General features: G+C 39.6%; 1 protein-coding gene across 32 annotated transcripts in view; it reads right to left on the bottom strand.

Moving 5' to 3' along the window:
• CLASP2 (cytoplasmic linker associated protein 2) overlaps positions 1-26,439 on the bottom strand; it is a 288,662-nt gene that overhangs the window by 63,104 nt on the left and 199,119 nt on the right. For 12 of the 32 annotated variants that reach the window (XM_065398875.1, XM_065398878.1, XM_065398876.1 and 9 more), the window contains 4 exons: positions 12,526-12,696; positions 11,324-11,431; positions 4,852-4,958; positions 382-626 (listed from right to left, as the gene is read on the bottom strand). In XM_065398875.1, coding sequence (XP_065254947.1) covers positions 382-626; positions 4,852-4,958; positions 11,324-11,431; positions 12,526-12,696 — 631 coding nt within the window. Of the gene's footprint in view, positions 1-381; positions 627-1,094; positions 1,119-4,851; positions 4,959-5,661; positions 5,725-11,323; positions 11,432-12,525; positions 12,697-18,248; positions 18,276-26,439 lie in introns of all 32 variants that reach the window. The other 20 variants (XM_065398877.1, XM_065398874.1, XM_065398887.1 and 17 more) reach the window with 6 other exon arrangements.

Below are 26,439 nucleotides of genomic sequence, written 5' to 3'. Positions count from 1 at the left end.
AGTAAAATCTTTAGGTTTTTAAGCTATGTTTCTGAAAAATTGTCCCAAGAAAGCAGGAAATGAGATACTATTTTTTACATGGTCATAAGTGATGCACTTAATCTTATAAATATAATACATACCAAGAAACTGATTATCATCATTTTTGTGCATTTACAGGATAATGAAAAGAGATCTCACAGAAACACCGCAATCTGCATTATTTATTCAGAAGAATATACTACTTTGCTTATTTCAGTATTTTGAAACTCCAATTCTACCTGTAATACAATGAAGGCTACATCTACACATAAAGCTACTGGGAAAACGAGCCTCAGCTGCAAAACAGTGCCTCCTCCCCCCTCAAGGAAAACTGTTCTTGTGTAAGAGACATTTTCTTACCTTAATGTCCTCTGATTTTTTAATAAATTCTGTAGACCTAGAAGACCTTCTTTTCTTTCTGACCAGTTGGAGCTAGCACAGCGATTGAGGACCTCTGCCACATCTTCTGTCTGCCGCATATATGTAGGTATGCTGCCATTGCGAGAGCTGTACGATCTTTCTGAACAGGCACTGGATGCATCACTGTTGGCATCATCATCAGAGTACATTCCATACGACTCGTACCTCCTTCGTACAGGCTTTTTCTATCACATACAGACTCCCAGATTAGCAATGATCACAAAGAGGTGTCAAACTTTGTATTTGCACATATCTATACAAAGGCTAGCACCTGATCACCTGCATTGACATTATGGCTCCAATTCCATTGTTCAACAAGTCATGCAACATTAATATCTTAAAGCCAGATTGATTATATAGAATTCTAAAAGTAAAAATGAAGCATATAGCACATGACAGGTTATCCATCTAATCAATTTTCTTCTGCATAAGTTTTACTTGTGAAAAATACAAATATTTATCATAATAGAGGGAGAACAGAGATACTGAAATTTAGTCATTTCACTCAACCTTACACAACTTCAAACTAACAATATCAAGTTTAAAATGACATTTTCTATTACTTCTTTATGTTTAGTTTTGTACAATCTTAGTACATACTATATTAAAATGTTAAACTATCAGAAGTAAGGGGAAAACAGTGATTTCTATACCTTAGTCCGTATGTCTCCTAAGAGCTGATAGCAGTAAATTATTAAAGAGAAATAGAGAAATTGAGAACATTGAGGATAATTGCCATGTACTAGTACTATAACTAATTTTCATTATGGTATCACCTGTCACTAGAAACAACAGTGTGGTTTTTTTTTTTTTTTTACTATATTAAGACAATGGCTATTAGCATGCAACTTTATTTATTCTTTGCCCTCATGATCTCTGATACAAAATATGTAACACTGCCATATCATGCATTACCAATAAGAAATTTTACCGTCTATACTTTTCCAGAAAAATACATCATAAAGTAATTTATTAGGTCTTCACAAACTAAGATAAGACACAAACTTCCCAGTTTAAAACTTTCTGGCTCTCTTACACAATGGCAATTCAACTTGAGGACCCTGTTATGTACAGTCAACTATCTCAGCACCAACCAAACAAATGTTCCTGGTTTTGGAATTTTTTGTCAAAATGTTTTTCCCCTTTTTCTACTGTGGAAGTTTTCTGACAGCTCTGCTCTCAGCATCTGGAACCTTCCACCCAATTCTGGAATTACAAAGAGTCCCTATAGAAGCAAATTACTAGAATTCCGTATAAGAATTAATTTTAAAATACAAAAAACAAAAACAAAAAACAACCAACATCCTCTCCCGCCTCAAAAAATAACCAAAAACATGAAACCCAAACAGGCCAAAGGATTGAGAAAAAACAGACTTATCACCCTAGAGGGAAAAAAAACACATCTCTGCAAAAGAAACCCCCTATCCAAACTCTGAATCAGAGGTGTGTAGTGAGAATCCTGTTTGATATAGTCAAAGAAGCAGAAGTATAAGTGAATACTTTCCCCTTCATTAACATTACAATTTGCACAGAATTCTCACTTTTCAATGCTGAATAACTTGAGGGATGCTCTTAAAACAAACAGCACTGCAACAGTGTAACAAGTAGGACTATGCTTAACTGTATGTGGAATTCTTTCACGACCTTCAGAAGGAATCCAGAATGTGCTCATAGCACCACATTATCAATGTAAAACCTGATTTAAAGTGGATCAGTCAGAGCTTGAAGCTCTATGAATTGAGCTCTTTGCTACCAGGAAAATGAACATTCATATAAGAAATGTTAATTGGTAGAATCTGAATAGCTTGAAAGGAGCATTCATCAGTTTTGGGCAGACCACATTAATACCACAACAGAAGGTGTGGGGGGGGGGAGGGCTTATTAATTAACGAGTTATTTCTAACATGTAAAGAGCCATGTGAATCAGGTGACCAAGCTCTGCTGAGACACTTCTTTAAATTCAACTGATCCATGATAGCCCAAAACAGTCGCCAAATAAACAGGAATAGAATAAATCTTTAATCCTTGATTCGCAATTAAATGGTAGTGTAGCAGTTTTGTGGGGCTGGGGGGGGGGGGGAAGGGAGAGAGAGAATTAGGTCCATTTACATTACAAATATTTTATATTTGCAAATAGATGTCATGATACTGGAGTTCTATCTTTTCAAGAGCCTGGACAGGGATAGACTCCTGTACTGCATCAGAGCAAAATAAACTCAGAGCCAGATTCTCATCCAAATGGATAGTCACTACCAATCAGAGCAAGACTAGGGACCACCCATGCCAGGGGCTTTGCTACAAGAGGTTATGGTGGACAGATGTACAGATGACATTTCCTTCTCCAGTGGGTGGAGAGGCATTCCTTATTAGTGTGATCTTCCAGTAGCAGAAGCACAAAACTGATAGTTTCTCATTCAGGTAAGCAGCCTTCTAAAACCTCAGTGAGTGAAACAGTAGCAGAAGACAAAACTGAGGAAGAGACATTCGTAAAACTGACTCCCTCGAAGACACCACCCTCCCATCACACACACAGACAAACTGAATCTTAGTTGTTCTTTTCCATGAAGCTGACAGAAAGTTCCTCACTATCAGAGGTACTGGACAGTTTCTGAGTGCAGGTAGCCAGGATTTACCAAACTGTCAGTCACACCCTGAACAGTTTTGCTTGACAGGATTTCAACAATGGAGGAAGGGGAGAACATTTTCTTGACTTTTATCTCAGCCGAGGTACAGGTATAGGAGTTTTAAAAAGCTATGATACAATTACTCTGACTCAGAGTGGTTTCTGCCAATGACACGCTAACCTATGTCCTCCAAACATTTAATCTATAAAGCACATTGACCTATGAAAGAAATGGACAGGAAAGAAACAAAGCAAGGAGTCACTTAACTGATGACTTTATGAATATAAGTAGCGTACTACAGGACAACATGCTAAATACCAACTTATGACAAAACACAGTAGACCTCCTTTGATTTCAGGATATTAGGTTAATCTGAATTTGAATATTTGTTAATGTGAAATTAAGGCTAACAAAATACAGAAACAACAACAAAAAAGTAAAATATGCCTAGACCTGACTTGATTTAATAGAGGAAGACAGTAAAGAAAATCCCTTCAAAATATTAAATCAACATTTTAATTTTGGGTGGTTAAAAATATCAAAGAAAGGTAAATAAATGGAACTGGCTGGAAATTCACTAATGGAACTTCTATCAGAAAGCATCAATTAGTTGAAACTGAGACATCTGTGGGACTGTGTCCATTTTGATAACATTCTAATGGAAATCAGGCACGTTTCCAATGGAAACTAACCTTCCTGTTTTTCTGCCAGCTTGTCTGCTGGGCTCCTTGGCAGCCCAGCTGGAGATAATTGTGGAGCCCAGACTTCCAAGCTCCTGGTTCCCAAGCTCCAAGTCTTGCAGCTCTTTGGCAGCTCCCAGGTAGCTTGCCTAATGGGGCACTGCAGAGCCGGGGCCTCTTGAGGAAGTGAGCTGTCAGTTCCCTGTCTGACCGGTTCACCACCTGGCCGGCTCCCCACAAAAATTTTTTTTACCCAATTCTGCTATGGAATGGAAATTTTTTTCAAAATCTAGAATTTTTCATGGAACAAAAATCTCAATGCTGTTTAGCTCCAGTAAACAGGTTCTTCATTTTTTGTATAACATGCAAAATACATTTAGATACTAGAAAGTATAGGATAAATATGTTACCAAGTTTATATGCATATATATTTATTTTCCTGTTGTGTTGTGCTGATTTACAAGGTAAACAGGTGTCCTATTATCCATGTTTTAATCGTTTTAAAGTTGTGATATCAATTTGACAGTCATTATCATGGCAAATCCCAAAAGGATCTCCTTGCAGACTGAGTACCATCTGGATTGATGAACTTGACAATAGCTGGGAAATAAAACTACAGCCAAGTCTGTCTCTGAATTACAAGTCTGCCTTTTGTTCTACAGAGGTGCAATGGCAGAGCAACTTAAAAAATAAAAACAAATGTTGAAAGTTAAGTTTCAATAGTTAACATAATTCTGAGCCAAAACATAGAAAATGGAAACCAGACCCAAAGAATCTACAATCTTCAGAAGATATTGGAACAGTTTCAGATTTTGGACACATCATTAATTTGCTTGTTCAGAGCTTTAGTTTTTATTCAAAGGGGAAAAAATTTCAATCACTCGTCTTGTATTACACTAGTTGTTCATGCTATCATTTAATCAAAATTCCACCTCAATGAGCTAGCTCAGGTAAACAAATGTAATTTCAAACCTAAGGAACTAAACTGTTTCACAGTTCAGAATGCCTATAAATACATATATGTAGATATATATAATATACAATTTAAGTGATCACACAATTCAAAGTTTATAGTCTGCTTAAAATGATAAATGGAGGATTCTTACCAATGCATCTGCTACTGCTTCTTCTACATCAGAACCTGTGTTCAGAACTCTCATAGCACTAACTGATGATGACAATCTACTTGACTGACTGATCCCAAACCCTGTACCTGTCATAACAGAATAAGAAAATAATAAACATTTAAATCAGAATTGGAAAATAGAATTTTAGTCACTTAAAAAAACCCAACCAGAAGTATAGTAATTGGCAAGTGCTCTGCTCTACTTAATTTCATTTAACTGAAAAGTTAAAAAAAGAATTGATGTGGCAATTATCTGATTTGTATTTTTACAGCAAAAGAATGGGAAAAATAACAAACATTAATCAATGATTAAATAGAATGTCTGATAAATATTTGTACTATGAAAGAAAGGAATCAAGAGGATCAACTGAGGCGTTTGCACTACAGAGCTACTTTTCTTTTGAAGAGCACCTGTTAAAATATAGTAATCATTTTGGGTTTTTTTAATTATTTTTTAAAATAAAAAGCAAATATAAGGAGGGCTACCAACAACACTATGTTAGAGAACTACATGCATAAAAAGTGCTACAAATACCAAATAATGAGGAACTAAAATAAAGTACATCTGCCAGTAAAAATAACTGTAAATACATTAGGGGGGGGGGCGGGGAAGGGTTGACCTTGGGAAAGAAAAGCTTGCAATGTGTACACATCTACCTTGATTATCCAAAACACAGAACCCAAATTAATATAAATAATAGTTTTTAAAAATGGATTGTAAGGAAAACCAAGTGGGAAAAAGTATCCAGGATGACTGCACAGATGACAGCAAAGTGTACTCATCCTTCACCTGTAGCCCCATATACTTCTGGGGTGTAGAGGGCACCAGTAGATCTGGAGTGATGCCTGGAAGCTGCAATAACAGGATCATATAAACCCTATCTATTATCATGGAAGCAAGGTACAGTGATAACTGTATAGATAAAGAGAATACTTTTTAGGAAACAGATGTAGCATTATTGCATGAAATAGAACAAATTAACAGAGAAAACATGAAAAAGTTTCAGAAAACAAGTCCCTCAACTACATAACAAGTGGGTTATTGTACAGAAGCCAATTCATGCTGCAGAAAATTAAAAGCAAACATTCCCTTTTTTAATTCAAAGCAAAACACATATATACACCCCTATATGAGCCTTTCAAAACAGCCCACCGAGTCTGTATCTTAACTGCAAAGTTAACTTGACTTGTCTACACTGGAGGGCCTAGCTTGAATGACAGCAGCCACAATGCAAAATAATACTTGAGCTGCACAGAATAATTAGATTACTGCACAGAGTTACTGTATTAGCAGCAGACAAGTTGTGCTAACTTGAGCTGTAGCCTATACCCTTGAAAGGCTAGCTAATTCAAGCTAAAAGTACCACTAGGCTCAAATTAATGTTTTTTGTGCCTGGATAAAAAAAAATGATTTAAAAAGGGTTTTTTTTTTAATACATAACTTTTCATTTAATTTAAAAAAATAAAGTATTAAAAATAAACCTGTTTTATTTTCAAATTTAATTTTAAACCTCTATTAAGGCCTAAATTTACAATTATTCTACTTAAATAAATAAAATATATGTTACATCAATTAGCCTCTTCAAATTTTAATGAGATTAAAAAGTGCTGCTTTTTAAATTATATTTAGAATCAGGTGAAAATATCTTTAATTTCTGAAGTCAACTCAAGTTTTATAAATATGTCACAATGTCAGGTACTGCATTAAGGATCTGTATTATTTTCAGTCTTTACAATGGAGTGTATATTGGCACAGGATGAACCTCTCTAATCCGGCACTCCCTGGTCCGGCAACATCTGTGGTCCGGCATAGGTGCTGACTCCCTGAGTGCTCCGGGGCTACAGCACCCATGTGGAAAAATTAGTGGGTGCGGAGTATTCACCAGCACCAAGCTCCCCACTCCCTCCCCTGCCTCTCACATGCTGGTGGCCTCACACTTGCCAACTCCTCCTCCTCCCTCCCAGCGCTTCTGGAGCACCGCGAACAGCTGATTCACAACGTTCAAGCTCCGGGAAGGAGGACGATGACCTGGGGCTGGAGGATGGGACCCCAGGCGAGGAGCTAGCAGCTGGGGGCCGGTAGCCGGGACCCCAGGTGGCAGCGGGGCCATGCTGGTGGGGGGGGGGGGCGCCATACTGGCCCACTGCCTGTGGGTGCTGCAGCACCCCCTACATACGTGCCTATGGAGACCCCCTGGCACTCTGCATTGACCTCCTGTGGTTCGGCAAATTCTCTGGTTCGGCACCGGTCAGGTCCCGAGGGTGCCGGACTAGAGAGGTACAACCTGTATTTACATTTTTCCAAATGTAAGTACTTTCAGTTACTGGTGTGCAGAGAAGCTTGTGCCTAGTTCTAGTTGCAGTTTAGCTAGCAGGTACAGTGAGAATATTTTCTTCATTTGGACTAGTTCATTCAAAGCTGAGAAACTGATTGGGAGTTGAAAAAGCAGGAAAGCTTGTTTTCCTCTTCCAATCTATCAATAAAAACACGTGGGAGAGGATGAGATCTACTAATACTAAACATTTGAAGGACGTGGGGCCAGACTGTCAAAGGTATTTAGGTTTCAATTCCTACGTGAGTTGAACCTACCCTACTTAACTGCTTTTGAAAATCTCACTAGGCACCTTTCTGCATCTTTAGGTGCCTAAATACCTTTGAAAATCTGTCGCCATGTCCTTCAAGTTTTTAGGATTAACTTCCCTTGGAAATGAAATTTAAATACCTTCAAAAATCTGGCTCATGGTGACCAGAAACAATCCATCAGTTGACTAACTACAGTTAATACTTCCTTTCTTTAACTAATCAGTTTTAAATGCAAAATATGTTTTGATAAACTTACTTGTTTTTCTTATGTATCAACATATTTAAGGTCGTTTTATTTAACTAACAATTTAAAAATGCTGGTTTTATACTATTTAAATTTAATTCACATTTCCATCCAAATATATCTTGACACCAACCCTGAGTAAAAAATGGTAATCTACTAGAAAAGAATTGTATCATTCACCATTTTCTAATTGTAAAAATTAAGAATCTGAACAAATGTATGATAAACTATATAACTGATTAAATACATGTGTATAGATCTTGTACATCCTCCTGATTAGTAAGAAGTATGGCCAAATTTACTGTAAAGGCTATATTTGGTTGCAAATCAGCATGTTTTAATGGTTATACAAACCAATGAGAATGAACCTGTCTTTAAGAAAATAACTGAAGTACAAATGCAAAACAAGATTGAAATTAGTTATTAAATCAAGATTTCCTGCTTGCTGATTTAAATAATGGACAGGACTCGAGTTACTGGTAACATTCCACTTATAACCTGAGTTGACTTTACAGTGAAGACAAGCCCACTTAGTATGCAATAGATGACATTTTTTCATTGTAATTTTTGTAATCCACTAAGCAATGTTGAATATATTTTGCATCAATATAAATATGCTTACGTTATTTAACTATGAAGTATGTTTTTTTCTCCCCCACTAACTATATTATTGGATGCTTGGTTCTTTGGCAATCATGCGCCAGCATACTCGACTAGACACTCAGCAGTATAAAAGACAACACAAAATCAATGGCAGCGACACATGCTATCTGCAGGGCTTTGAACACATGCAATAGTGGGACCAATTTCTCTATAATCTTCCACTGAAAATTCAGTTCTTCCACTCAAGATATGAATTAAGAGCTCATAATATCACTAGGAATACTATTTAAAACAACCTCTCGCCCCACAATTATATAAAACAAGCAAGCCAAAATATGCTAATACATGGCTATAACATATTATAACAGGTAAAGTTGACTTTATTCCACAATCTCTTCTTCAAGAGTGCTCTTTGTGCTCCTGATATTATAATAGACCATCTCTAATTATTTAATTTGGTTATTATTCTACCAAATTTTTAAAGATTTGTTATAATGAAAAATGTTGAAAAGGACTAAGAAATAATGTACTTTCTGGTCAAAGGAAGTTAGAAAGTAAGCTTAAAAAATATAAATCTTTAAAATTAACTGTATATCATAAATCAATATTCAGTTGCATATAAATCACTTGTTTCTCAGAGCAGTGAATTAAAATAGGTGCCCTCCCGCCACTTCTTTGATATCAGCATCTGTAATCCCTGTGATGTGGGATTACAAAAAGGTTTATACACCACACATAGAAATGGCATAAACTTGGGACATTATGCAAACAAAATATTCTTTTTTGGGAGCCATTAACAACAGTCTACAGTTGTAAAAGGGTTATATGTAAAATTGTCACATACATTATATAAAAGAAAACTAACAACTGAGACAGCTGATTTACTTAGTCTACATTCCATTGGAATCAGTGGAAAATTCAAGAGAGTATGGTCTGCAGAATTATTTAAAGAAATAAATTTGACAATAGACTAATTATATGGAATAGGACAAACTGGCTTAACTAATCACTAGGGAAATTTGAAAACAAAGAAATCAGGAAATAGAAAGGTAAGAAGTCCTGTGATATTTTTTTCAGGAACATACATTTTTACTAAATCTTGATTTCCATAGGGGTTATTTTACATTCTTGATACAAGCAACAGATACAACCTACTCGTGGTATTTGGCATCTGAACACAGAGGTTAAAAACTTCATTAACAACAACAAAAATAACATTTCAAGTAACAGCTGTCCCAGTAACCCAATGTCTAACAACAACATTATGAAGTTATTTTAATAATGGTGTTTTAAAAATATGGAGCATTTGGGTTGGCATAACACGTCAATCATATACAACATGCAAGCAATTAAACTGTTCAAATTCAAGCTGCAGAGTAGCAAAAGAAGCACAGAAGTATCTGAAAACACACTGCTTTTTGAAAACAAATACGTAGTACACCACAGAACCTATAAGAGCTGACTAGTGGATCTTATATAACGTGCTCTTTCATTAGGTTTCCTGATTAAATAGCATCTGGTTAAATTAGCATTAGATACTAAGACAGCTTCCATTTATTTACCCAACTCTTTGCCAGTAAAAATAAGGCTGAAAGGTGCAAACTGCCTTAACAGCCCCAAATAAGGATCAGACTTTCAGATGCTAATTAGGAATATACTGTGGTGCCTCACTTTGAGGTTGAAAATAGAGTAAATATCTTAATATTTGGGGGTGAGATGAGGAGTTGGAAGCAAGGTATCTTTGCTGTAGACTATACTGAACTGGGAAGAAATAAAAAAGGCACTAAAAATCTATTATAAATTCATACAAAGTAGGTAAATTTCAAATAGAACCTTCAAGTGATACATTTTCTACCTTACAGAAGGAGCCCCAAACCAACTAAAATTATCTTTTCAAGACAAGTTTGCTACCTAAATCATAGGCAACTTTCAACCAGATAAAATGATTTATGATTAGAAGCTACTGATTTTTTTAAAGCCAACTATGTGGTTCCTGTACTTCCGTTTGAGTTTTGTAAATACTTGTCAGTTTGATACTTGCAAATATTTTAAGTGTCAGGCCAGTAAATTGCAGTATTGCATGTGAAAGCTGTGTCATTATTGACAGTAGCTCTAGGAAAGAAGTCTGAAGTATCTGTGGTTGTGCAAATCTGAAATGTAAAGAAGTTGCCAACCTCCTCTCCCCCATATAGCGACCTATGTTAATTGTGTGTTATCCTGTTTTTGAGACACTGAAAGTAGGTTTCAAAACTGGATTTAGGTTCACCCACTCTGACAAGGGCCCTTACTATTTGCTTCCATTTATTTCCAAAAAAATGTAGACTATTCTTACAGTGCAAGTCTGCTTTGAAAAATGACTGCATGAAACTGGCATCTTCTAACTCAATGGATCTGCTACTAATCTGCACTGAGATTCATACTGACTTACTTCAGTGACAAAAATAGAATTAAAATTTGTTTTTTTACTTCTATTTACACTCTCACTAGCGTGACAATATAGCAATATTTTTTCTTTTCTATCAATAGAATTGTTTAGTAACTGCACTATAATTCCTATTATTCCTGCAATATAAAACCAGTTATCAATCCGATCTATCTGATCCAGGGAGCAGGAAGAAAAACCCAGGTTTTGAGCTCAAGCAAACCTAATCACAGTTAGTTTTTTATTTATATGCATTTCATATTGAAATCAAGACAAAAACATGTAATCTTACAACGCCATTTTTACAGTCACTTTTCTGAGCAGAACTGCCCTTTTTAAAGCCTCAATCTAGGAACTGTGTGGTGAGGTTATCTTCCCAGGTTCTTGGTGTAAAGGATAAGACTAATACCAGTGTGGCATTTACTTTTTTAACGTGCATTTCATTCACACGTTGATCAATACTCCAGCAAAGTAAATGGCAAATGAGTGCAAAGAAAATAATGGTTACCTACTATAAGCTAAATGAAGAAGGCATGGGTTCATTAGATGCAGATAATGAAAGGCATAAATAGGCACAACGAAGGTCTCCAAGTACTTACCAAGGGGTGGAAAAGAGCGGACAGGGCTTGTGTCCCTGCTACTTTCACGGCTGGCCTCCCGACTGCACCCCTGACTCACACTAGGTCGAGGAATGCGGCTGCCTCGTGCTAGTATGATTCAGTGTACAGACAAACAGCAGCACAGAAAGGGAGAAGACACAAGAAAAGTTGTAGTTTTAATGTAATTTTGTTTGTGCAATAAATCAGATCAATTATGTATTTCTAAGAACAGACGTTGCCTCTATTCATGTAGCATTACAGTATTATCTTCTTTCTGACATTTTATGAATTTGACGAATTGCACTAAATGCTGCCAGTTCAGATGAAAGTATCTTCGCCACAACATAAACTAACGTGAATTTGGAACCTCTCTAAAGAAAGTTGAAAAAATGCTTGAAAAGGATGGTAACTTTTTTCAGATTATAGTTGAAACATTAATCAGTACAGCCTGTGAAGAGCATACAAACAGAGTAGTTCATTCAATAACTTACTCAGTTTAGTTCCAGCTAATCTTTCTTTTTTAATGTGGAAATAAATGTTGCTTTTGCTACACTAGTGTACAGTACAACAATCTATTTAAAAAGGGGGGAAATAATTCAGTTTAAGGTAAAGGTAAGGTAAAACTAAATAAAAATACTATAGAAAACCAGCTTACGGATAGCAGTAACCTCAGTTTTATTTATTGACATATTTCAAGAGAGAGTATAGATAATTGAGTTATACCATGAGGCTGTACTTGGGGGAAATATGAAGCATAATACATTCATTTTTACACTACACTACACTACACTACACACACACAATAAAACAAGTATTTCAAGGACGCTAATTGTCTTGATGTCTTCTTCCCAGTTTTCAGTGTTTCCAGGCTGCCATAAAGATTTTGAGGGTTCCCAACAACGTTGGATTTTTATAGGGGCTCCTATTCACTTGCTCCTTCCACACTTCCTTTTCTTTGCTTAAGAGTAAGCATGGAGCATAGATCAGTGCATTCAGAGAACAGCAAACTTCATAGTCCCATCTTAAATTTGAAACTGTTGCAAATCATAGGCCTCCCTTGGGAGTTGGCTTTGCGGGTCCCCAGTCAGATTTTAGAGTTTCAATTATATGTTTTCCAGACCCACCATCTGTAACTAGGCACCAAATGCATAAAGTAACACCATCTGTAAAGAAACCTAAAAAGGTTACTTGATAGTTCTTACCTACTGACAATCTAGAAGGACTTGCTTCTCTACTGCATCCTTGGCTTCGTGGGATCTTGCTCCGTTTTTGTGCTGTTGCTGGATTGACTAATACTCTCTGAACCCCTGTGTTCATAGTTGAAAGTGCAGTTGTAGTCAAAACTCTTCCAGGAGATCCAGATCGACTACCAGCTGAAGGCAAAATAAGTAAAAATAAATAACTTCAGATAAATAGCGAGGATAAAAAGACAGAAAAACAACATGTTTGACTGAAATGGTTTGAAAAAAATAGTTTGGAAGAACGTACAAGATAAAATGTAAAATTTGAGAAAAATCTGTAAGATCTACATCTAGTTTTAAAAATAAAGCACCTCTCACAAGGTATAGGTATAAAAATATCCCTGCAAGTCTGAAAACTCTTATCATGGTATTTAGGACTATATGAGCACCATAGCAAGCAATTGTAACCGCACACCAAAAATATTATTCCTTTCACTAGTATTTACAAAAGCATCCAATATTCCCGAATGTGAAGATGGAGAGGTTACTTACCTTACAGCAAGTTGAGTTCAAGAGGTTTTGTCCCTATGGGTTCTCCACCATAGGATGTATGCAAGCCCATGCATCCTCGATTGGAGACTGCAACGTAGTGTCTGTGAGCCCATGCCTGTACAAAGCAGTTCCTCCTGCTCTGAATGAGTGCATCTTGAGAGATGTCAGCCCGCCACCACTCAGTTCCTTCTTGACAGCGAAGCTGAATTCCACACCAGAGGGGAATGAGGGCGGGAGGTGGAGCACATTTAAGGACAAAACATCCCAAAGAACTCAAGTTACTGTAAGGAAGTAACCTTTCCTTCTTCTTCGAGTATATGTCCCTATGGGTGCTCCGTTGTAGGAGACACCCAAGCAGAAGCTCAGTGAGGAGGTAAGTCCAGGACACACACAAAAACCACATCACCAAATGAGTTATCTCGGGAAGCAGATAAAATGAAGCAATGTTTGGCAAAGGCATGCACAGAAGACCAAATAGAAGTCCTGCAGATTTCTGCTCTGGCAACATCCTTCAGTGAAGTTACAGATCTGGACTGAGCACTAATGGAATGTGCTGTTACTCTGTGAACACCAGCATTTTCAGAGCAGGTCTAGATGCATTCAAAACCCACTTAGTTTGTGTGGAAATCGGTTGACCCTTCATCCTATCTGCAATTGATACAAATAGTCTGGGAGATGCCAAGAATGGTTTAGATAGAAAGCAAGGGCCCTCCTGACATTCAGTGGACAAAGGTTTATTCTCTGGCGGCACAAGGTTTGGGCAGAAAACTGGTAGGTGAATTTCCTGGTTAATCTCATATTCCAAGGGAGGAATATAACATCTGGGAGGAAGCAAGGATAGGGATGTAATATAATCTTGCCTTTGTAGAAGGTGGTACATGCTGGGTCCACCATGAGATCTTCCCACTCCCCCATTCACCTTGCTGAGGTGAAGGCAATTAAGTACAAAATTTTGGGGAGAGAGAGCAGGTTGCCATTGGTTTGAAGGGGGATTTTTTTTAGGGCATTCAAAATCAGTTGAAGTCCCAGTGGGGAACCAGCTGTCGAATGGCAGAAGCAAGTTGTATATGCCCTGAAGAAATCTGATTGCTGTAGGGTGTGGCAAAGACTGAGAAGCCCCGGATAGATGAGTGGAAGGCTGTGATGGTGACAGATGTACTCTGATAGAGCTCACTGAGAAACCTTATGTGTCTAATTCAAATAGGTAGCCTAGGATGTTAAAAAGCAGAACTTCCTAGCCTTTAGAAGATGTGAGGGAGCACAATGATTGGAAGTGCTTGCACCTTTGCAAGCAAGTTTTATGAGTACTAGGCTTTCTACTAGATAAGAAAACTGACTGAACTCTAGCCAAAAAGGTCAATTCCATGCTTGAGAGTCACTGAGCAGCCAGGTTCTCAGATTCAGAGAGAAGGGGATGGGATCGATGAATACCTGTGCCAATAGGTCTTTTGTAATAGGAAATCTGAGGGGTGTTACCTTCCCCAAGAGGTGGATGAGGTTTGAGTACCACACCTGTCTCAGCCAAGCAGGTGATACGAGGCTAGCTCATGCTCCTTCTCAGTGCAGCTTGAGAAGAGTCTTGAGGATTAATGGTATAGGTAGGTAAGCACAAAGAAGGGTACAAGGCCATGTTGTTATCAGGGCATTCCCCAGAGAGTCATAGCTGTAACTTCCATTGCAGTAGAACAGGAAACATTTCATTTTGTTCAGGGTAGCAAAGAGGTCTACCCCAGTATACCTCAGGTCTGGCAGATCCTGTGGAAGACAGAGTCCTTGAATTCCCATTCATGATCTCGCCAGAAGTGCCTGCTCAAGTTGTCTGCGATTGTATTGTGGAGACCTGGTAAACAGGCTGCCGATATTTCTATCTGATGACAGAGAGACCAGATTTCCAGCCTTAATAACTATGCACATAAGGACTAGGGTCTTGCTCTGCCCTGGCAATTGACTTAATACATCGCTACCCTATTGTTCAGCATTACTCTGAGTGACTTTGTATGGTGTGAGAGAAGTGTTGGCAAGCATATCAATCTGTTTTTAACTCCAGACACTGGTTTGGAGCACTGATTTCTGTGCTAAGTCTCCCTGTAGATGAGCTCCCATCCCAGAGATGCGTCTATTGTGAGGGTCTTCAAAGGTGCTGGATACAAGAATGGGGTTCCAATACAGACCTTCCATGTGTCCTTCCATCATGTAAGACAGTCCAAAACCTTCGAAGGCACTGTGATATCTTAGGAAAGGCTATGTCAGTTTGGAATATACACTGTCCTTATCCACGTATAGAAGCAACCTGAGGTGCATCCTCACATGGGGTGTCACATATCTGGAGGCTGACATGTGGCCTAAGACCTACAGACAAATTCTCACTGTTTGTGGGCTGCACTGCAATGTTGAGCTTTGGTTGGATAGGGTGAAGAATCTCTCCTCAGTAGGTAGGCTCTTGCTGTTGTGAAGTCCAGAGTAACTCCTATAAAGTCTCCTCTCTGTACTGCAGATAGTGCGTATTTTTTGTGGTTGATGCGGAGTCCCAAAGATGGGAATAGTGTTTAATGGTCTGGACATTGCTGCCTGGACCTCTGTCCACCAACTCTTGGACTTCCTCTAGTGGGATTTGAAGTGAATCCACTAGCCTTTTCATGAGATCCTGGAAAGCTAAAATCATCAGCATAGGAGAGCAGTGGTGGCAATAGCACCTCATCTGGAGATGAAGAGGACTTCAGAGATGAAGGTGAGATCTCAGCCTGAGACTCTTGCTCCTCCTGTACGTGGTTTTATCGTCCAGGGCTGTAAACAAGTCAACAACTGTGATTGAGGCAGTCTGCAACATAGAACCTAATGTACTGGGACTTGGAGGGGGAGAAGCATACACCTCCAGAGCTAGGGCAAGCTCTATTAACAGGAGCTTAAATCTAGTCTTAGTCTAGTCTTCCTGTTCTCTTGGATCTGCCTTTGAAATCCAGACAGACCTTGCATTTAGAAGGGTTGTAACTTGTGAGAGTCCCCCCAAACACCGCAGGCAGCTGGAGTGTCCATCAATATGGGGAAAGTGCTTGTGGCAAGTCTCAACCCCTGGTTCCAACACAGAACAAAAGATCAAAGAAGAAGGGAAGAAATTCTCCTGCCCCCAACCAACATAACAGTTGCTATGCAAAATAAAGGTAACAATGAAAATAGATAAACTAAAAGAAATTACTAAAACAAATAAATGAAGTAAAGAATTCACAAAGTGAAGGTGGGAAGCTGAATACATCAGACTCTTTCGAGCCGCAAGTGGTTGAAAAGGAACTTTGTGATGGCAGGCTTGCAACTCCTTATGTTCCCTGTTCAAAGCACAAGGCACCTCTCTGCGTATGCCCACGGACACTTCACAGTCTTCGATTGAGAGCGCACAGGCATATGCACATCCTATGGTGGGGCACCCATAGGGAATATATAGTAGAACAACAACTGTGTGTTCATTTTTAAAATTATATGGGACTGTTGGTCACATATTGCAATTTGTGAACCACCAGTCGTTAAACCAAATAGATAATTTTGTTCTGTAACATCCCTGGACTGATCACCTTGATTTTCATAACACAACAAATAACTATCGTATTTTCTAAACATGTAAAAGATGAAGTAGGCCCTGGTATTTCTTCAAATCCTACTCTCTTGGAGCCCAATCCTCTAACACTGACTGTAGACAATGGAAAGACTCCCACTGACTTCCATGGAAGTTATTCTAAAAATTCAATTAAGAAAGCTTTTTTAAAACTACAATTTTCAACCTTTGGAACACATTATGAAAAAACACACCTGATCAAGATGTTAAAATTCTTTGTTGAAGTATCTTAGCAAATTTTATTCATAAAAATTATACAATTTATTAGAAATTTGATCTTTGATTTTAGCATATTGCATCCATTGGAAGAAATTGGTCACTTTTACCTAGACTATCTTCATCCTTTGAAGTTTCAGCTGTGGATATCTTACATTTTAATACCTAACAAATGGTCCATTCATATCCCTTACCGATACTCTAATTAAAACTGTATTTTATAGCAATAATCAGTTTAATTATATGTCATTGTTGCCAAATGCAGAATAAAAACAATTTCACCTAAAAATCTTAATTAAAAAGCAAAGCTATTTTTAACCAAAATCAGCTCAGTGAAATGAAGCCTATAATAATTTTCCTAGCCCCATTTAAAAGAAGGAAACAGTGTAAGCATAGCAACGCTGTAAGATGTCTATCAGCTTAAGTAAGTTTCATAGTACTCTTACATTACAAGAACTACCAGTGTCAACCAAAAAGCAAAGCTGCTGTAACAATAAAAAGTCCACAGGCATATTTTCGGACCACAAGATCATTAAAGCTTGATAGAAAAGAAATGACTGAAAAAATGTGTGTGTGGGGGGGGGGGGGGGGGGGGGAGGGGGCCCGCGCAGAGGGAGGTGGGAAACTGAAAACAATGCGCCATGCATAGACTATATGATTTGTTGGTTGAATTGAGACTTAAAATGATTATTTAGCAAAATGCCCTTTTCTATCTATGGGCCTATTCAGCAAAAATGAGACATGCAATATTGTGCAGCACGGAAGTCATGAACCTAGTTTCTGTTACAGAGATGAAAAGCAGACATTTCTACTAGTTTTATGTAGTTTTGTGAGAATTAAGAGCTCATGCAGACCTTCTGCATATCATTCAGCCCATCCCAATTAATTCAGAAAGACCTGGCAGAATATAGAATAACTGTCCTCTGTACTAGAGAATTTCCAGCAGATTCCCTGAAGAAGCTTGCAAAACCTGATAATCCTTTACCCTTCCCCTTCACTAAATGCAAAAAGTGTGCTTGATCAATATAAAGTTATATACATCACTCTGCTACTTCTAGATGTTTGTTACATCTGGTTGACCGCTACTGTGGGGTACACTGGACTCGCTGAACTGTTCACCTTACACACAGTAGCATGAGCAGTTGCAGGTCTAAACAATCAGTGCTATTTTGATAGTGGAAGAAAAAAATTACAAAGATGATACTCCACAATTACAAAGAAGAAATGTTTTTCCTTCTAAGAATTATATTAAATTAAATAGTTGTAGGACCATGGAAAGTGAGCTGGAATTTCTGCTGAATAGGGTCCTATGTTAGGGATATGTAGACAAATGATCAAACAACAATGCACACACAAATTTTAAGAGTCTTACCACCAATGGGGTTAGCAGACTGTGATCCTGAACAAGTGTAAAAGGCAGGATTAGGGTAAAGGTTTATAATCCATGAAGAGGGAGGGAGCAGAGCAGATTAAAAATGGATGGCAAATGGAAACAAGAAAGCTTTAGTCAGTTCACACAGGAGAAAAAAGCCACAAAAGGGTTATGCGAAAAGCAATGCATTTTAGTAGCTTCCACAACTAAAGAACTAGGTTCAGATGCTTGTGTACAAATCAGATGAAGCAAAGCTGCAAAAGCAAATTACAAGTTTCCATCTTTCTAACTGCATAATACTAAAGAATTACATTATTTTCAATTAAATATGAACTCAACTTCCAGAATATTTTCAGGTAATATTAGACTGCAAAAAAATAAAGATTTAAAAGCTGAAGAAAGCAATTTTCATGAAAGGCCACAAACATTTTCTTATTCAAGACAAAAACAACGATGGAAAATTTGGCTGGGAGTGAGGTGATCAAAACAGCTCCGAAAAGGGAAGCACAGGTACTGGAACACATTTGTAATCTGACAAGACACTTTCAGATAATAATTATAAAATGAATCAAAATATTTAGACCTAACTAAATTTTGTCATTCTAACTTTCTATTATTTCCTTTATTATAATCCATCTGAGGGAAAAGCAAAATAATTTTTTTTTCAATCAGAAAATCTATTCTTTTTCTCTAATAGAGATAAACATAGTAACACCATGCAAACCCTAATAAATTAGCCGGAACCAAATTGAAAACAAGAGTAGCAACTTTTCTATTCATGACTTAACTGCAATACAGATCTGTATAAATGTATTTAATATGACTGTCTATTTACAAATAGCTCTGAGGGTGGGAGTAGGAGGAAAGTTCCTCCAAAATCCCTAGTTACAATTATGTATTTCCCCTCCCCCACAAAACTACCCAACCTTGCGAGTATCAGTCAAATATCCTAGTCTTTAAATACATACCCTTGAAACTTGAAGTACAGCTCTATCCCTAAATTATAGCACAATGGTTTTAGTTTCAAAAGAATTTATACTGCCAGATGAGACAATAATGTATTGTTTTAAAATGACTTTTTTTTTTAAAATATGGAGACTTGGTCTAAGACAACAGAAGGTGAACGCTGTACTACAATTATTTGTAAGAGGTGGGAATCTAAGTCTAATATGTAACCCATTATAAAATGGTCTGACTAATCTGGAACTTTTCACTCACAGTTTCATGTCAATAATTCTCATTTAAATTAGAATTTTAAAAAAATTATGCCACAAAACGTCAGGCACCCTTGTGCTTCAGTTGCCCCTCTCCTGTCCACTTTTATTTATACTGGAGTTGGGAAAAGGTTCAGAGAAGGACAACAAAAATCATTAGGGGTCTGGAACAGCTTCCATATGAGACGAGATTAATAAAACTGGGATTTTCCAGCTTGGAAAAGAGACAACTAAGGGGGGATATGATAGAGGTCTATAAAATCATGACTGGTGTGGAGAAAGTAAATAAGTATTATTTACTCCTTCTCATAACACAAGAATTAGGGGTCACCAAATTAAATTAATAGGCAGCAGGTTTAAAACAAACAAAAGGAAGTATTTCTTCACACAACACACAGTCAACCTGTGGAACTCTTTGCCAGAGGATGTTGTGAAGGCCAAGCTTATAACAGGGTTCAAAAAAGAACTAGATAAATTCATGGAGGATAGGTCCATCAATGGCTATTAGCTAGGATGGGCAGGCATGGTGTCCCTAGCCTCTGTCTGCCAGAAGCTGAGAATGGGCGACAGGGGATGGATCACTTGATGATCACCTATTCTGTTCATTCCCTCTGGGACACCTGGCATTGGCCTCTGTTGGAAGACAGGATACTGGGCTGGATGGGCTTTTGGTCTGACCCAGTATGGCCATTATTAAGTTATGTTCTTATGTTTATTTGTTCTATTAGTCCTCTTTTACATTGTCTAGGAATTCTTATTTGTCACACACCTGAGATTTGTAAGCAATGAGCTCTGCTGAAGGATTCAGCTCTGAGTGGGAGGAGGGCTGCCAGTTAGGAAGGGGGGAGGGAATGATTTATTTTTCCATACTACCATATGTAAAGCCATCCAATTATTTCAGTAGCACATCAGGGAGTTCTACCCAACTCATCCCTTCAGGCTCTGATCCAAACAGAAAGTGAGTTCTTTTGCAAACAACCACAATTACCAGTAAAATACAATTTAAAAGCTTAAGTTTACATTTTATTGAATGTGAAGAATTAATTAGCTAAAACTGAATTAGAATACAAACCTCTTAACACTGACCACCTCTGCAGAAACTGAATATCCATCAATGATTTAGGCATAACCCTTTTTTGCCATTTATTTTGAGTAATTTCCCATCAAAATTTCTTGATTAATAAAGCTCTTTTATGGGTATAATGCATATGTCTGTTGGTCTTTAGATTTTGTAAAAGCTTGTTTTCACAGAACCTGCAAATTCTGGGCCAAGTTTGACCAGCGTCCCTTTGAAAATAAAAAGGCCTTCAGGAAATTGTTACTGAAAAATTAATGCAAACTTATAGTAAGGAAGATTTTATAACCAAATGAATTTGTTCACTTTTAATTTCTGCTATTCCATGACTATCTAAAAAAAGGGTATATTATGGACTAATGACCTTTTTAAGTTACTACACTTTCTGTGCACTTTACAGCATCATTCTACTCTGAAAAGTGGTTAAAATTATATTGGGGGTGTCATGTGTCTCTTCGGTTTAATAATAAACTTGCCAACTTTACAAACAAAATGTTTACATACTGATTACTTGTACCTGACAGTATTTGTTTGTGCTGTCCTGGTAACTGCACAGTAATTAGCCTTATATAAGTGCAGGTGCATGTTTGAAAATCAGGCCCCAAATTGTTAATTAAAAAAAAATGTTTTGTACAAAAATGTATACTGATGGAATGGGATAACATTTTTTTAAAATCAAAACTGATAATGTTAAAACAAACAAAAACAAACAAACAAAAAAAAAGCCAAAAACCCACATTTAATGACCACATATATTTAGGTTTGGAAGAATCTGATTTTTTTTTTTTTTTATAATTTTCATGAATATCATCACTGTTTATTTTTAAGCATTATTTTTATCAATTTATGTTTTCATGGTTGAGCATAATTATGGGTTTCAAGCATTTTTTATTTTTATCAATTTTAAATGTTTACAGTTGTGGGAAATTATGGGGGGTGTCAGACAATGAGGGGTCAGACAACAATTTAACTACAACAGATGCTGTGATTCAAAAAGAGATGGTTACTTACCTGTAACTGAAGGTTCTTCGAGATGTGTGTTCCCTATCCGTATTCCACTGAGGGTTTTGCATGCGCACCATGTGTCTGGAGTTGGAGAATTTGAAAGTAGTATCCGTTGGTCTGCGCATGTGCCCTGGTTCACCTCATGGTTTCATCCGAGGTGATAAAGGGGAAGGCGGACCAACAGCATCTCCACTTCCTTTTCCACCACAAATCCAACAGATCCATAGCAGAGGGGAAGGAGGGTGGGAAGTGGAATACAGATAGGGACCACACATCTCTAAGAACCTCCAGTTACAGATAAGTAACCTCCTCTTCTTCTTCGAGTGATGGTCCCTATTGTACTCAACTGAGGGTGATTAATAAGGAGTACCTAAGTTGGAGGAGGGTGCAAGGATGGAGATGGAACTGTTGAGCAGAGGATTGCCATGCTGAAGAAGGCATCTGCTGTCAAGTCCTGTACCAAGGGATAGTGTGTAGCAAAGGTGTGCACTGAACTCCACATGGCCACTCCACAGATGTCCCTGGAGCGGCATGTCGTAGAGGGAGGCTGTGGTCAAAGCCTGAGCTCACGTGGAATGATCCTGCATCCCAGTGGGCAGAAGGAGGCCAGAGAGTTGATAGCAAAGTGTAATGCAACCCAAAATCCACTTGGAGATTCTCTGTGTGGAGACTGTCTGATCTTGAGTTTTTCTGCTACTGTCACCAACGGTCTGGGAGACTTCCTGATGAGGCTTGTCCTCTGTAGATAGAAGGCCAAGGCCCATCGGATGTCTAGGGAGTAGAGTCATCGTTCCTCTGCAAATGTGCGTGGCTTCGGGAAGAAAACAGGTAAGTGAATGGATTAATGTGAAACTGGGAGGTGACCATTGGTAGAAATTTGGGATGGAGGCACAGGGAGACTCATAAAAATCATAAAAGGGGATTCCACCATCTTGGACCCAAGTTCACCGACCCTTCTCGCAGAAGTGATAGCAACAAGAAAGGCGACTTTTCATTGAAAGGAGGAACATAGAGCACGATGCCAACAGTTCGAAGGGTGGTTTTGTTACTACAAATAGAACTAGGTTAAGATCTCACTGGGGAGCAAAGGGTTTGATGGGAGGGAAGGTTCTGATGAGGCCCTTCCAGAACCTAACAGTTAATGGGTGTGTAAAGACTGAGTGCCCTTCCATTGGGGGGGTGGAAGGCACTAATCGCAGCTAGGTGGACTCCTAGAGAGATGAGGCTGAGAGGATGTTTTGCTGCTGGAGAGAATGTTTTGCATGTCTGTGGAACAAGCCTGTTCTAGAGACGATGCCCATCCAAATACCATGCTCTGAGGTGGAGCACCTATGGATTGGGATCTAGCTGTTGTAGTGCACCAGCAGATCGTGAACGGTGGGGATGGGAATTGATGGACGGGTGGTTGGGAAACTAGAATTGTCTGGGCCTGCAGGGGGCTATCAGAATGACTGATGCTCTGTCTAGTCTGATCTTGTGGAATACTTGTGGTAGGAGCAATAGAGGAGGTGAGGCATAGTTATTTTGGTCTGACCAGGACAGTATGAGAGTATCGCTCTGAGAGTGGTGTCTGAGACCTCCCCAGAGTAATACATGTTGCATTTGCTGTTTACGTGAGAGGTGAAGAGGTCTCTGGTCGGCATCCCCCATCAGTTGAACATGTAGTGAGTTATGCAGTCGTGGAGTTCCCACTTGTGGTCGATTGCAAACTGCCTGATAATTGAGTCCGCAATCACGTTCTGTTTCCCTGAGAGAGAAGCTGCAGACAAGTGGCTGATGCACCAGTTCCAGAGGTTGACTGCTTTTACACACAGAACGGTTGACCTTTGCCCCCGTTTGTTGATGTGGAAAACAGTGGTGGTGTTGTCCGACAGGATAAGAACATGACGGGAACAGATGAAAGGCTTTTCTTACATGCTTTCCTTACAGCCCGGACTTCCAGGATGTTGATGTTTATCCTGGATTCCTGAGTAGTCCATGTTCCCTGTGTCATGTGATCATCCATGTGTGCTCCCCAGTCTATGAGGGATGCATCGGTGATGATCGTCTTGTCCGGGAAGGAGGAGAACCGCTATTCAGACATGACGTGGGTCCATCCACCACTGGAGGGCTGAGAGTACCCTGGAGGGACTGTCAGCACGAGCTCCATGGCGTGATGGCTGGGCGAGAAAACCGTCTGAAGCCACATCTGGAGGCAGCGAAGATGGAGTTGAGCGAAGGTGGTGACATATGTACAAGAAGCCATGTGGCCAAGGAGCAACAAACAAGTCCTGGCATGGACATAAGGATTGTTAGCCGAAGTTATGAGTTCTCTCAGTGTATGGAACCTGTCCCTTGGTAGGTAGGCCTGTGCTATGACTGAGTTGATGGTGGCCCCTATAAAACCTGTGGGTTGTGTGGGGTCCAAGGTTGATTTTTCAACACTGATACTGATCCCGAGGGACGAAAGAAGGCTGAGCAACACCGATGTTGAAACTTAGGCTTTGCGTCTGGACTGAGCAGCCAGGAGCCAGTTGTCGAGATATGGGAATACCAGGACTCCATGACGTCTGATGTAGGCCACCATGACTGCAAAAACCTTGAAGACGACACTGGGAGCAGTAGTTAGTCCGAAAGGGAGAACCCTGTTTTGGAAATGGAGCAGATGTGAAAATGGGGAATCATCCGTGGGCTGGATGGATGTCTATGTGAGAGCGTGTTGCATATTGAGATCCCACATGCCTTTTTCTAGTGATGGGAAATTGCTGCTAGTGTGACCATACGAAACTTGGGCTTGCGAATGAAGCGACTGAAAAGCTGGAGGTCTAGAATTAGTCTCCGTCTGCCTTTCTTCTCGGGTATCAGGAAGTAAATTGAATAGAATCCGGTCCCGTGATATTCCAAGGAAACACCATCTATCCCTCCCCATTGTAGTAAGGAGTTCACTTCTTGGGTGAGGATGCAGTCATGCCGGTAGACCCTGAGGAGGGATCGGGGGGCTGTGGAGAAGGTAGCGTGATGAATTCAATCATACAGCCATGGTGGATGATATTTAGCACCCATGTGTCTGTTGTTATTGCACTCCAAGCTTGGAAAGAGTGTGCCTCTTCAGGGGGTAAGATGGTTGCATGGCAGTAGGCAAGATGGCTGACAGCTGTCAAGAATGTCTTCGAAATACCTTTTAGCTGGAGATTGCATCTGCAAGGAAGAAGCCTGTGAAGGTGGTCCCGGAGGGTGGGATCTCTGTCCTTTGTCTCTTCTGTGGATGTGCATAAGGTCTCTGGTGGAAAAACTGGGAGGCTATGTAGCATAGTGTGGGTGGCAGGTGCTGAAGCTTACACTTCGGAGCAGGCATAAAAATACCCAGAGAACATAGGGTAGTTTTGGAGTCTTTGAGAGTATGAAGGGAATCATCAGTCTTTTGATTAAAAAGATGGGATTCATCAAAAGGGAAGTCTTCTATAGTGTTCTATACCTCCCGAGGAAAAACACAGGAGTGGAGCCACGATCCCCTCCGCATGACTATGCTTGCAGCCATAGTCCTGGAAGAAGTATCTGCCACATCCACCACTGATTGGAGCATTGTTCTTGCCACCAGCTTCCCTTCCTCTATGATCACCTGGAAATAAGCCCAATCTTGCGGAGGACGTTTTCAGCAAATTCCTCCAGTTTGCTATAATTAAGGAAAACATATTTGGCTACTAATACCTGATAGTTCAAAATCCTGAATTGGAGACTGACCAAGGAAAAGACCTTACGGCCCAAAAGGTCCAATTGCTTGCCCTCTCTGATGGATGATGTGGAAGGTGCGTGTTGTTGCCTGGATTGTTCAGTTGCTGCCTGACCCACAAGTGGGTTCGGGCTGTGTGTGAGAAAAGAAACTAAGACCCCTTAGCTGGAACATATCATTGCTTTTCCCTTGGAGGTAGGTGTGCATGTGGCCGTTGTGTGCCATACCATCCTAGCTGGTTTAAGGACGGCATCATTGATGGGCAGTGCGACACTAGTTGGTGCAGATGAATGGAGGATATCCAGGAGTTTATGCTGTGTATCCCGGATTTCCTCCAAGGGGATGTGAAGCTCCCCCACTACTCCATGCAGGAGACCCTGGAATTAGCTAAAGGCAAAGGGGACGCTGAAGTCACTGCCTTGTCTGGGGAAGAGGAAGGGAATCTCTCCGAGTTCCAGTGGCACTGTTGGAACTGGGCTAAAGGGCTTCTCTTCCAGGATTGGATCTGAGCTTCTACTCAACGGCCCCTTTAATGGGGAGACAGATGAAGTCTCCCTTGCGGACCAGGTGAGTTCTGAGAGGGAAGTATTGGGACCATTGCCCACAATAAGGCCAGTATGCTCAATCTGGAGGGAGTTGAGGCAGATCCCCTTGCGTGGGGAACCAGTGGGTCCATGGTGGTTGCATCATGTGGTATTGCATGATCCAGATGGCCTTCTAGAATACATGTACTGCTGAAGGGGATTGATGGTCCCTTTCCATCATCCAACTCTTCCGAAGATGAGAAGGTGGACTACAGTTCCTTCGGTGGTACCATCAGAGTCGGCAGAAGCATGTAGACCATTGGAGCAGGAGGTGAGGGGTGGCATGTCATGAGGGGGAGAAAGTCTCCCAAGAGGTCGAGGATCACAACATGCGAGACAATCTCGGTTCCTCTAAAATGAAGATGACCTGGGGCTCGGGTGCTTTTCCCAATCTTCCTGATGTTAGGGGTAAGTGGTGGTGGAGTAGTGGACTTCCCTGGACTGCACGGGTTCCACACTTTATGGGGTGCCAATGTTGACGGTACCTACAGTTTGGTACCTGGGACCACCAGATCCCCTTGCTTGTGGGACTTCTTTTCGTGTTTTTGCACTTTAGAGTGTGCTCCCTCTCTGTGACTCGAACTCATGGAAGCAGTATCTTCTT

This window comes from Emys orbicularis, chromosome 2, assembly GCF_028017835.1.
Source record: "Emys orbicularis isolate rEmyOrb1 chromosome 2, rEmyOrb1.hap1, whole genome shotgun sequence".
Lineage (NCBI taxonomy): Eukaryota > Metazoa > Chordata > Testudines > Emydidae > Emys > Emys orbicularis.
Note: the sequence above shows the minus strand (reverse complement) of the source record. Positions and strands in the feature narration are given on the sequence as shown.